Source organism: Schistocerca gregaria, chromosome 4, assembly GCF_023897955.1.
Source record: "Schistocerca gregaria isolate iqSchGreg1 chromosome 4, iqSchGreg1.2, whole genome shotgun sequence".
Classification (NCBI taxonomy): Eukaryota; Metazoa; Arthropoda; class Insecta; order Orthoptera; family Acrididae; genus Schistocerca; species Schistocerca gregaria.
This window is the reverse complement of record NC_064923.1, coordinates 512,758,232-512,772,004: the sequence shown is the minus strand read 5'-3', so window position 1 is coordinate 512,772,004 and position 13,773 is coordinate 512,758,232. Positions and strand designations below refer to the sequence as shown.

The following is a 13,773-nucleotide window of genomic DNA, read 5'->3' as shown; positions in this document are numbered from 1 at the left end:
TTGTAGACATGCAGCTGTGCCAGCATACAGAAACAGTCTGACATTTATATGCCAGAGAGATATTATTTTTGCAAATATAGGATATATAATATTATCTGACTAACACAGTTCTTTTTTTAAGAGTTTTACAACCCTTTTTTTTATGCCGATGTGATCGAGGGACTTGCCTCTGCATTACCATAGGGTCTGATTCTTGACAGCTTGTTTGGAAAGCACATCTCAAAAAAGTGAGGGAAAGGAATTATATGCATCATTTCTGCATATCTGCCCAAGACTCATTGCTTTGATATTTACAAAGTTTGCACAGGTTATTTTTTTTTTTTTTTTTTTTTTTTTTTTTTTTTTTTTTTTTTTTTTTTAGAAAAATTTCTTGTATATATGAAGTGTGTTTTTCTTTCTTTCAATGCCACTGAAGGAATGTTGAGGACAAGATCATTGTGCTCTGATAGCCCTAAAACAAAATTGGTTATCACTGTAGGACCTACACTTTAAAAAAGATATGTGTAAGACAGTATTATTTGTTACCTTCTTAGGGTCATAAAAGTTAGGAAATAGGTTAAAACTACATCAGAGATTTAAGAATTGGTCTTTCAGCCTACTTTCGTTCATAAAGTTTGTACTGAAATCCCCTAACACAATGTAGTGGCTCTTGCAGTAAATAGAATGTTAAGTATTGTTTCTAGCTGATTAATAACTATTTTTGTATCTTCAGTAGGTGATCCATATACTGCTATAAGACTATGATTATGACTGCACAGCTGTTGCTTCAAAATGCTTTTCTGCATTCAGTGATTCAGCTTCACACCTTCTTTTAAAACTGATACCTGATTTGGTAAAAATATATGCACCTCCATTTTTTGGGATTCTTTTTACAGTATTAACTTGCCAATGGGTAGATGTTAATGCTGCTTGATTCAAAATTTCTACGAAAGTGCTTCATAATGCACATGCAGTCAATAATTGTACATTTCATTGTTACCACAAGTTCTAATGATTTCTTTCTGTGGAAAATATACAGGTAACTAGGATGCGGACTGGTTATAGTTGTATTCACTTTATGCAGTATCCTGTTGTGTCCTGTGTCCTGGTAAGGTCCCAAAAATCCTTGAGAAGCACAAGTCTTCTGCACCTCATGGAGCATTCACTGGGTTATGGTACGTTGCTGTTGTGTCTAAGAACAATAAATTGCAGTACTCTAGGGTCTGAAGGCAGATGAGTAGAGCCGGAACAGTAATTTAATAATATCAAATATGATTCAACAAGGTTATCAGAAGGGTATTGAAAAAAATTGAAGACCGAGTAGAATTTAAATCAGGACATACGTTTTATTGCTGAGAGCGTGGGGAGGAAATTTAGGTGTAGACTTGATTATAAACAAGAAAATAGTGTTACTGAAGGAAACTTGGATGCAATTTAAGAATAATCAAAATTACTTACATCCATTGGAAATCATTCAAGTCTTTAACTGGTGTGGTTACATTGTTGAAGTCTTTCTCTAGGTCCACAAATGCTAGAGTATCCTGGTTTTAGTTCAATCTGTCTTCTGTCATTAAATGCCATTTCAGATTTGCTTCTGTAGTATCTTTACCTTTTCTGACGTCAAACTGATATTTGTCCAGTTAATCTTCAAACTGTTAGAAAATCCAACACAGTGTACTGAAACATTTAAGAAGCAAATAAAACAAAATCACTTCCACTGTTTAACAATATAAGGTAAACAGTATTCACTGACGAGCCAAAACATTATGACCACTGCCCATCATGACAGTGGATGCCGCGTGTTAGTATTACAAGCACATGATGCATAACAAAATTATGTAAGTGGAACACAGATGTGTGATCATCTTAGTGAAGATTGGGTTGCAAATGAGGAAATCTGTTGGGATACATGACTTTGACAAAGGGCAGATTATTATTACACAGAGCCTGTGAACAAGCATATCAAAAACAGTGTAACTCGTCTAATTTTTACCTGCTACTGATGTGAGCATCTATGGAAAGAGGTTGGGCAACGAAACTACCATTAGGCAGTAAACGGTTGGACATTCACGACTCTTCATAGAACATGTGGTTTGGAAGCGTGTCTGCAGACCACCTCTACATTTTCTTGTGTTGACCCAATGACATCATCAATCACAATTTCGGTGGGCACTGTACCATCAGGATTCAATTGTTGATAGATGGAATATGTTGGCTCTTCAGGTGAATCACATTTTTGCTGCATTAGGTTGATCTGTCATCAAGGTGAATGGTGGCTCGAAACATGCAGCATGTAACTGCCACAAACGCAAGCTGGCGGGAGCAGTATTAGGCTATGTGAGACATTCTCCTATGCTTTCATGGGACCTGTGGCAGTAATCGAAGACAGGCTGACAGCTATGAACCGCCGTCATCACTCCATGCTTGATGTCTCCCGCGATGGCAATGTCATCTTGCAGTGGTATAACTGACTGTGTCTCGGAGCCAAAACTGTGCCACAGTAATTTGTGGAACATTATTGTGAAGTCACATTGTTAGCTGAGCAACCAATTTCACCTGATGTAAATTCTATGGAAACCATCTGGGTCGCTATGAGGTGCCATTACCGCGTATGCAAATCAGCGGTTCATTATTTATGTGAATTACATGACCTGTGCGAAGACATCTAATGCCACATATTTCCACAAATCTACCAAGAAACTGCGATATGCAGTGATGTATTTCATTCCAGACATACAAACAAGCTGTAAAGCAGTTGGTCATACTGTTTTGGCTCATCAGTGTAATTTATCATCACTTGCAGGAAGACAGTTTTCTCCCCTGCTCAAACCAGGGATCATAAAAAATATATGGTCTAACTCCTGGAAGCCAGGAAATTCTGTAGTTACTTCCGTTACGGGTTCATGAACACCTACCTGCAATTGGTAATGCACTCATAGCCATACAACTTGCTTTCTTATATAAACACCATCTCATTGGTATATTTCTGAATCATAACCCTCTCTTCCATTGCCATCAAGAGCATGCACAGTAAGGAGTACAGTCCAGTGCTCCTTATTATTGCCATTTTTGTTCCTCCTCCAATACATCACCAAGACACTACCAGTTGCAGTCGCAAAATTAGAGGGCTTGTAGAGTGCACAGAATATATAGGATGCAGATTCTCAGCAGAGAAATACATATGAGGGTTTTTGCTCATTGTCATGCTACTTTTAATTCACTCACTTTCAATTGGGGATCAGCAGTTACAGTTATAAGGATTTTTTTAGATTTCTTTGGTATATACAGGGTGATTATAATTCAAGTTACAGTTTCAAAATGCTGTAAAAAAATCACTCTTGGAATGACGTCCAATTTGGACAGAATGTTATCAAAGATGGGAGAAACATTGATGATGATGATGATGATGATGATGAGGTCCCATACTCTGAGGACCGCGGGGATGATGCCGCCTAGGCAAGATCCCAGCAGAGGTGGTTTGCCATTGCCTTCCTCTGACCATAATGTGGATGAATGATGATGATGAAGACAACACAACGACACCCCATCCGGAATCGAACCCAGGACCCTGTGCACGGGAAGAGAAAATGCTACCGCAAGACCACAAGCAGCAGATGGGGAGAAACATTATGAGAAAAAAATTAACAAATTTTTTCCCTTTAGATCTACATCTACATCTACATGATTACTCTGCAATTCACATTTAACTGCTTGGCAGAGGGTTCATCGAACCACAATCATACTATCTCTCTACCGCCATCTGCTGTGCAGCGAGCTACCTTAATTTAAGTATTAACTGTATTTTTCTTACTTGTCACTTCTTCTTCTACTTCTTCGGTGTGTTTTTGCTTTTAGGAAGCTTTAATTGTCAAGTGCTAGTAATAGTGTTCCATAGATTTCGTGTTTGTTTTGAATACAGTCAGAGAGAGTCCCTTTAGTCAGTCATAGTGCTAGTAGTGCTAGTGTTTTGAATACAGTCCAGAGACAGGTAGTGCTATTTTCATTGTTTTCTACAAGAAGTGGTTAGCAATCACAGTTTAGTCAATAATCAGCCGCCTTTAGTGAATTCGCAGTCTAGTTAAAAGTTGATTAAGTCTCTTCAGTAAATTGATTCCTTAGGATGGATAGGATGTGTGACTGCTGTTTATGGACGCAGGAGGAGCTGGCCACTCTTCGCGAACAGCTGAGCGTGTTGATGGCCGCGGTCAGCCGTCTTCAGGCTGCTGCCTCAGAGTGTAGCGGCAGTGGGGAGTCTGGTGTGTCGCAAGGTACACCCCAGGTGTTACATGCTTCACCCACTGCCCCTGCTGTCGAGACATCTACGCGGGTACCGGGCGCGGTTGGGCCACCCTCTCCCCAAGGGGAGTGGTGGGTTCAGCGGCATTCGCGGTGCACGAGGAGGAGGGTCAATGTGGAGGCTGGCCGTGTGGCATCGCCCGCTCTGCCTGGGAGTGGACATGTGGCTGCTCCTTCAGCAAGGCACACGTTGGGAGCTCCAATGTTAGGCGGGTGATGGAACCCCTTAGGGAAATAGCGGAAAGGTCGGGGAAGAAGGCCAGTGTTCACTCTGTCTGCTTGCCGGGGGGTCTCATCCGAGATGTGGAGGAGGCCATACCGGCGGCGATAGAGAGCACTGGGTGCACCCGACTGCAAATTGTTGCTCATGTCGGCACCAATGACTCATGCCGTCTGGGTTCAGAGGTCATCCTCAGTTCGTACAGGCGGTTGGTGGAGTTGATGAAGGTGGAAAGCCTCGCTCGCGGGGTGGAATCAGAGCTAACTATTTGTAGTATCGTTCCCAGAACCAACCGCGGTCATCTGGTTTGGAGCCGAGTGGAAGGCTTAAACCAGAGGCTCAGATGATTCTGCCGAGAGCTGGAGTGCAAATTTCTCGACCACCGCTATCGGGTGGAGAAATGTAGGGTCCCCCTGAATAGGTCAGGCGTGCACTACATGCCGGAAGCGGCTACGAGGGTAGCGGAGTACGTGTGGAGTGCACATGGGGTTTTTTTAGGTTAGAGAATTCCCTCCCTAGGCCCGACAAGATGCCTCCTGAGACGCGGCAAGGCAGGAGTAGGCAAAATGCAACAGGGACTAACAATATTAATGTGCTAATAGTAAACTGCAGGAGCATCTATAGAAAGATCCCAGAACTGCTCTCATTAATAAACGGTCACAACGCCCATATAGTACCAGGGACAGAAAGTTGGCTGAAACCACATGTAAACAGTAATGAAATCCTAAACTCAGATTGGAATGTATACCGCAGAGACAGGCTGGACAGTGAAGGGGGAGGCGTGTTTATAGCGATAAGAAGTGCAATAATATCAAAGGAAATTGACGGAGATTCGAATTGTGAAATGATTTGGGTGAAGGTCACGGTTAAAGCAGTCTCAGACATGGTAATTGGATGTCTCCATAGGCCCCCGGGCTCAGCAGCTGTTGTGGCTGAGCACCTGAAGAATAATTTGGAAAATATTTCGAGTAGATTTCCCCACCATGTAATAGTTCTGGGTGAAGATTTTAATTTGTCGGATATAGACTGGGAAACTCAAACGTTCATAACAGGTGGCAGGGACAAAGAATCCAGTGAAATATTTTTAAGTGCTTTATCTGAAAACTACCTTGAGCAGCTAAACAGAGAACCGACTCGTGGCGATAACATATTAGACCTTCTGGTGACAAACAGACCCGAACTATTTGAATCAGTTAATGCAAAACAGGGAATCAGCGATCATAATGCGTAAATAGAAATATTAAAAAAGGTAGGAAGATTTTTCTGTTTAGCAAAAGTGACAAAAAGCAGATTATAGAGTACCTGACGGCTCAACACAAAAATTTTGTCTCAAGTACAGACAGTGTTGAGAATCAGTGGACAAAGTTCAAAACCATCGTACAATATGTGTTAGATGAGTATGTGCCAAGCAAGATCGTAAGAGGTGGGAAAGAGCCACCGTGGTACAACAACCAAGTTAGAAAACTGCTGTGGAAGCAAAGGGAACTTCACAGCAAACATAAACATAGCCAAAGCCTTGCAGACAAACAAAAATTACGCAAAGCGAAATGTAGTGTGAGGAGGGCTATGCGAGAGGCTTTCAATGAATTCGAAAGTAAAGTTCTATGTACTGACTTGGCTGAAAATCCTAAGAAATTTTGGTCCAATGTCAAAGCGGTAGGTGGATCAAAACAAAATGTCCAGACACTCTGTGACCAAAATGGTACTGAAACAGAGGATGACAGACTAAAGGCCGAAATACTAAATGTCTTCTTCCAAAGCTGTTTCACAGAGGAAGACTGCACTGTGCTTCCTTCTCTAGATTGTTGCACAGTTGACAAAATGGTAGATATCGAAACAGACGACAGAGGGATAGAGAAACAATTAAAATCGCTGAAAAGAGTAAAGGCCGCTGGTCCTGATGGGATACCAGTTCAATTTTACACAGAGTACGCGAAGGAACTTGTCCCCCTTCTTGCAGCTGTGTACCATAGGTCTCTAGAAGAGCGAAGCGTTCCAAAGGATTGGAAAAGGGCACAGGTCATCCCCGTTTTCAAGAAGGGACGTCGAACAGATGTGCAGAACTATAGACCTATATCTCTAACGTCGATCAGTTGTAGATTTTTGGAACACGTATTATGATCGAGTATAATGTCTTTTCTGGAGACTAGAAATCTACTCTGTAGGAATCAGCATGGGTTTTGAAAAAGACGGTCATGTGAAACCCAGCTCGCGCTATTCGTCCACGAGACTCATAAGGCCTTAGACACGGGTTCACAGGTAGATGTCGTGTTTCTTGACTCCCGCAAGGCGTTTGACACAGTTCCCCACAGTCGTTTAATGAACAAAGTAAGAGCATACGGACTATCAGATCAATTGTGTGATTGGATTGAGGAGTTCCTAGATACCAGAACGCAGCATGTCATTCTCAAGGGAGAGAAGTCTTCCGAAGTAAGAGTGATTTCAAGTGTGCCACAAGGGAGTGTCATAGGACCGTTGCTATTCACAATATACATAAATGACCTGGTGGATGACATCGGAAGTTCACTGAGGCTTTTTGCAGATGATGCTGTGGTGTATCGAGAGGTTGCAACAGTGGAAAATTGTACTGAAATGCAGGAGGATCTGCAGCGAATTGACGCATGGTGCACGGAATGGCAATTGAATCTCAATGTAGACAAGTGTAATGTGATGCGAATACATAGAAAGATAGGTCCCTTATCATTTAGCTACAAAATAGCAGGTCAGCAACTTGAAGCAGTTAATTCCATAAATTATCTGGGAGTACGCATTAGTAGTGATTTAAAATGGAATGATCATATAAAGTTGATCGTCGGTAAAGCAGATGCCAGACTGAGATTCATTGGAAGAATCCTAAGGAAATGCAATCCGACAACAAAGGAAGTAGATTACAGTACGCTTGTTCGCCCACTGCTTGAATACTGCTCAGCAGTGTGGGATCCGCACCAGATAGGGTCGATAGAAGAGATAGAGAAGATCCAACAGAGAGCAGCGCGCTTCGTTACAGGATCATTTAGTAATCGCGGAAGCATTACGGAGATGATAGATAACTCCAGTGGAAGACTCCGCAGGAGAGACGCTCAGTAGCTCGGTACGGGCTTTTGTTAAAGTTTCGAGAACATACCTTCACCGAAGAGTCAAGTAGTATATTGCTCCCTCCTACGTATATCTCGCGAAGAGACCATGAGGATAAAATCAGAGAGATTAGAGCCCACACAGAAGCATACCGACAATCCTTCTTTCCACGTACAATACGAGACTGGAATAGAAGGGAGAACCGATAGAGGTTCTCAGGGTACCCTTCGCCACACACCGTCAGGTGGCTTGTGGAGTATGGATGTAGATGTAGATGTAGATGTAGATTCCACTCCCAAACAGCACGAGGGAAAAGCGAGCTGTTCGAGCTCTGATTTCTCTTATTTTTATTTTGATGATCATTCCTACCTATGTAGGTTGGGCTCAACAAAATATTTTCACATTCGGAAGAGAAAGTTGGTGACTGAGATTTCGTAAATAGATCTCTCCGCGCCGAAAAACGTCTTTGCTTTAATGACTTCCATCCCAACTCGTGTATCATATCTGCCACACTCTCTCCCCTATTACGTGATAATACAAAATGAGCTGCCCTTTTTTTGCACCCTTTCGATGTCCTCCATCAATCCCACCTGGTAAGGATCCCACACCGCGCAGCAATATTCTAACAGAGGACGAACGAGTGTAGTGTAAGCTGTCTCTTTAGTGGACTTGTTGCATCTTCTAAGTGTCCTGCCAATGAAACGCAACCTTTGGCTCGCCTTCCCCACAATATTATCTATGTGGTTTTTCCAACTGATGGTGTTCATAATTTTAACACCCAGGTACTTAGTTGAATTGACAGCCTTGAGAATTGTAGTATTTATCGAGTAATCGAATTCGAACGGATTTCTTTTGGAACTCATGTGGATCACCTCACACTTTTAGTTATTTAGTGTCAACTGCCACCTGCCACACCATACAGCAATCTTTCCTAAATCACTTTGCAACTGATACTGGTCTTCGGATGACCTTACTAGACGGTAAATTACAGCATCATCTGCGGACAACCTAAGAGAACTGCTCAGATTGTCGCCCAGGTCATTTATATAGATCAGGGACAGCAGAGGTCCAAGGACGCTTCCCTGGGGAACACCTGATATCACTTCAGTTTTACTCAATCATTTGCCGTCTATTACTATGAACTGCGACCTTCCTGATAGGAAATCACGAATACAGTCGCACAACTGAGGCGATACCCCATAGGCCCGCAGATCAATTAGAAGTCGCTTGTGAGGAACGGTATCTAGAAATTTGGAATCAACTTGAGATCCCCTGTTGATAGCGGCCATTACTTTGTGCGAATAAAGAGCTAGCTGCATTGCACAAGAACGATGTTTTCTGAAACCATGCTGATTATACGAGGGTCAGTCAAAAAGTAATGCCTCCTATTTTTTTTTCTACGTTTAATTGTCAGGAAATTTAAATGCAATTACATAGGTTGAAAACCACAACATTGAGGATCATTTTGTCATTTTTCAATGTAATCTCCGCCCATCTCTACAGTTTTGGTCCATCTTTGAACAAGGGCATGTATCCCAGCACGGTAAAAATCACAGCTCTGCTTCCTAAGCCATTGACGCACGGATGTTTTGACGGCCTCCTCATCTTCAAAATGAATCCCACGATGAGCTTCTTTTAGTGGCCCGAACAGATGGAAGTCTGATGGTGCCAGGTCAGGGCTGTATGGGGGATGAGGCAAAACTTCCCATCCAATTTTGACAATCTCGTCAGAGGTGTGACGACTGGTGAGTGGTCTTGCATTGTCATGCAAAAGAAGAACATCTGCCATTGATTTTGTTGGGCGAACTCGCTGAAGACGTGCTTTAAGTTTTTTGAGGGTTGTGACGTATTGAACAGAATTTATTGTGCATCCCTGCTCCAAAAAATCAACCAGAATCACACCCTCTGTATCCCTGCCGATCGCACAGTTTTGAATTTTTTCTTCCTCGGCGAGCTTGTGTGACGCCACTCCATTGACTGCCTCTTTGATTCGGGTTCAAAAAAATGCACCCATGTTTCGTCCCCGGTCACAATTTTTTTCAGAAACTCATCTCCCTCCAAACGGAAGCGCTGCAAGTGTTGGGAGGCTATTGTTTTCCTTGCCTCTTTATTCTGATCGGTTAACATTCTTGGAACCCACCGTGCACAAACTTTTGAGTACCCCAATTGTTCAATAATCGTGATCACACTGCCTTTACTAAGAGAAATAATGCGACACAGCTCATCTGCAGTCACCCGACGGTCACCACGAATGATGTCATCAACTTGCTGAATGTTGTGTGGAGTCACTGCACTCACCGGCCTGCCGCTCCGCTTTTCGTCAGTCAACGGTGTTTGCCCTTCAGCTTCCTTACAACGACGAACCCATCGTCTAACAGTGCTGACATCCACTGTCACAACACCATACACCTTCTTCAGTCTTTCATGAATGTGTATGGGCGTTTCACCTTCTGCATTCAAGAATTCAATCACACAACGCTGTCTCAAACGAACATCGATGTCGGCCATCTTACAAACTTCTGCTGTGCTGCCACCTGTTGACACAGAAAGTTACTACTGCAGTGGATTGCAGAAGAAGGTTTGAGGAATGGCGCCAAATTCAAATTTTTCACTTAACTTAATTTTTTTAAGTAGAAAAAAAATGGGAGGCATTACTTTTTGACCGACCCTCGTACATATCAATAGATTGTTCCCTTCGAGGTGACTCATAATGTTTGAATACAGTATACGCTCCAAAAACCCTATGGATGCCTAGTCAGCATCATAACGTAAATAGGTTCAGCTATGAATGACAGATGAATCTCAATATGACAGTTGCACATTAAACCCACTGTACTATGCAATGTGCACGGGCGTACAAGTTTGGTAGCCAACAGTTGTGGCACTGTTACTTAGGTAAGCCCATCCACAACAGCAAGATTGTACCAGATTGGATGAGAAAAATCGGTTTTTTTTATTGTCCAAAGGCCACAAACAGCATTGAAACCAACAATGAAATCAGTTTTTAGTTGTGATGAGATTGGCACAAGATAAGTTCTGCCCAAAGTTGAAATCGAGAAACAGCCTGTTCCACAACAGAAATAATGTTCAGAAGGTATTGCACAATGCACGTCTGCAATCAGAGCACCGAATATTGTATCTTTTAGATAATCCCACAGCCAGAAGTCACATGGGCAAAGATCATGTGATCTGGATGGCCAGGCTGTAGGAAAATGACAGCTGTTAATTTTACCATTTCCAAAATGCCTTTGCTGCTTCCCAGGCATGTAATGTGCAGAGGAGCACCATCTTGCATAAAAAGGATCCTATCTACAGATTCGTGCTGCTGAAGGGTTGGAATTATGTTGGTGCACAAAAGGCTCTCATAGCATTTACCAGTGAGTGTATATTACCCATCCTCCTCGAAAAAATATGGCCCTACCATAAACAATACTGTCAACCCACACCACATTGTTACCTCAGCAAAATGAAGCAGTACTGGCTGGTATGCAAGCAGATTTTTCATTGCCCATAGGCTGCAGTTCTCTGTATTGTGTGTCCTTGGAGATGGAAATGGCCTTCGTCTGTCCACAGAACATTCCATGGGCAGTCATTGTCCACTTTCATGCAAGCAAGAAATGCTAGGGCAAATATTTCTCTTATTGGCAGGTGACCATGAAACAACTCCTGACCATGGGTGACTTTGTATGGACAATAATGCAGGATGTTTTCTGCGCTTTACTTGCAGGTATGTTCAAAGTTCAGGCAAATCCCATGTACTGCATATTTGCACCCCACTACCAGCATCACCACATTTTGTTAATTTTTTTCTGCCAATTGGTCTTCAAAAGAACCTTTCTTTTTTAATTTCATAATCATTTTCTCCGGGCCCTTGTCAGACATCAGACCAATGCCTTTTTTCATACCCTTGGGGGTCCAGAATGTCTGCACACAGTCATGGTTCTTGTAAAGGAGCTTTATTGGCAGCAGACAATTTTGCATATTCTGCTACTTACAGTGCCATCTAGATGTAAAGATTTTGTTAGATCCCCCCTCCCCGTAATGCTTCCATAATATCTCATTAAAATTTAATGCCATTCTGAGCAGTAGTGGTTTTTTTTAATACCATTTTGATACTGGAACTTTGATTATAATCACCCTGTACTTCATTGTAGGCTGCCCTGGCTGCTATTTCAAGATAATTCAGACATTGCACCGACATTCTTGAAGAAGTGTCTTAGTTGCATATCTTCAATTTTAACTATGGGTGTACAGAATGAATAATTTTGAAAAATCATCAGTATTATACAGCACAAGGGGATTATACTGATCACATGCCTTCAGAACCAGCTTCACATTCAGCCTCTATGTTTAGGTGAGGGTGTTCCCATTTGCCATCGGACAATAGCTTGAGATAGAGATATTTATCTTCCCATGTATTCACTGCATGAACTCTCCCTCCCTCCCTCCCTCCCCATTCTCAATTTTATTCCTCTGCTATTTCTGTGCATCTACATAGTTTAATTAAACTGTTTTTCTGTTATTTATGTCCTTACAGATCACCCCAATGTAAAAGCATTTGTGACACACAGTGGATTATTGGGCACAATTGAAGCCGTACATAATGCTGTTCCTATGGTAACTGTACCTTTCTTTGGAGATCAGGATCACAATGCAAACAATATTGTTCGACAAGGGATAGGTATTCAGCTATCCTACAGCAATTTAACAATGGAAAACCTGTTGAATGCTTTGAACCAAGTAATTTACAATATAAGGTATGTAGTTCACAAAATTTTTTGTAAAAGTTTTAAACCTGAATAGTTTGCAAAACGAGTTTGGCACACTAGTGTGCATGTAATCTGGCAAAATGGAAAACATGTAAGTGCCCTATTCTTGTCACAGTAAAATGTTTGGCAACATCACTCCCCATAGTTGACTTCTATAAATTTAAGGAAAAAGTGTTACTTCTAATTAAGGGCTATTGCTAAAATATTTTTTAATCTGTTATTTGCCAGGAGTAGTAATCATGTAGTGCTCATCATTGCGTCAAAAGTCAATGGCCTGAGTGTTAAACTGTTTCTTTATCAGCTATAGATCTAGAATTGTAGCAGCTTCTGATATTTTAAAAATCAATCATTCATTTTTTTTTCCATGCAAAATTATTGTTTGTGATGATTTGACTGAAACACAAAAAAATTCCTATATTGTTGCAGTTATAAGGAGAACGCGATACAGACATCTAAGATATTTCGTGATCGTCCTATGTCTCCAATGGAAACTGCAGTTTACTGGACAGAATATGTTCTTCGACATGGAGGTGCACCACATTTACAGTCAGCAGCTAAAGAACTCAATATATTTCAGTACCTTCTCTTGGATGTAGTGGCTGTTCTGTTGATTTTTAGTATCATTGTTTTAGTAGTCCTTGGCTATTGCTTTAAAATTCTGCTTGCTGTATTACGTCCCAAACAGAAACTATTATGATATATGGACTGGTATGAAAGCAGGAACTCACTGACATGGAGGGTAATGAAAGAGTGTTCTGTATGTCAGTAGTTAAGTTTGCAAAGTTTATGAATTGTTCGCACTTCTGCATCAGAAGTCATGTAGTTTACCAGTGACTTGAACATTTTGTTGTTACTATTTATTGTTAAATGCTTCTCAAAATAGAGGTTTAGTTATAATGATCTCAAAAATTAGCAAGTGTATTACAGATGGTTAAAGCTTCTCAGTTGCTGCTTCTGGTCCATCAATTTCCATGGACAACAAACACCATTCTCATTTAGTAGCAGCTTGTTCATTCATATTTTATTAAACTGAGATGCTGACTCTGTGTATACTGTGGAGGTTGGTGATTTTAGTAATTACTATATTTACTGTGCAGTATAATTTTGTCAGACATAATGCCAACTATGTTGTTATATGACTGGTAGTTTTTAATTGTACACTGTCTTATTCAGTGCGAATTAAAGCTAATACTACAATGAAGATAAGTATTATTGTTTTACTTATAAAAGCTTCCAAGTGTTACTGTTACTGCTTTACTCAAACTGTAAATCTGCAGCCTGTTAGATCAGGAGGAAACTCAATAGCATCTCACTAATGCTTCTATGTAATAATACATATGCAGTTTTTGTTTTTGTTCTTTTTCTTTACATTAGATCCTAGGTGAAATACTCAAACTATGCGGTGTACTACAGCTGAAAGTTCAAACAAGAACA

The 13,773-nt window shown here is 41.2% G+C and overlaps 1 protein-coding gene across 3 annotated transcripts in view; it reads left to right on the top strand.

Annotated features, from left to right (window-relative positions):
* The window catches only part of LOC126266904 (UDP-glycosyltransferase UGT5-like), a 70,056-nt gene extending 56,511 nt beyond the window's left edge, over positions 1-13,545 (top strand). For all 3 annotated transcript variants that reach the window (XM_049971580.1, XM_049971581.1, XM_049971579.1), the window contains exons 5-6: positions 12,108-12,327; positions 12,766-13,545. In XM_049971580.1, the coding sequence (XP_049827537.1) occupies positions 12,108-12,327; positions 12,766-13,036 (491 nt within the window). In that variant the 3' untranslated portion in view covers positions 13,037-13,545. The remainder of the gene's footprint in view (positions 1-12,107; positions 12,328-12,765) is intronic.
* Positions 13,546-13,773: the final 228 nt, after the last annotated feature.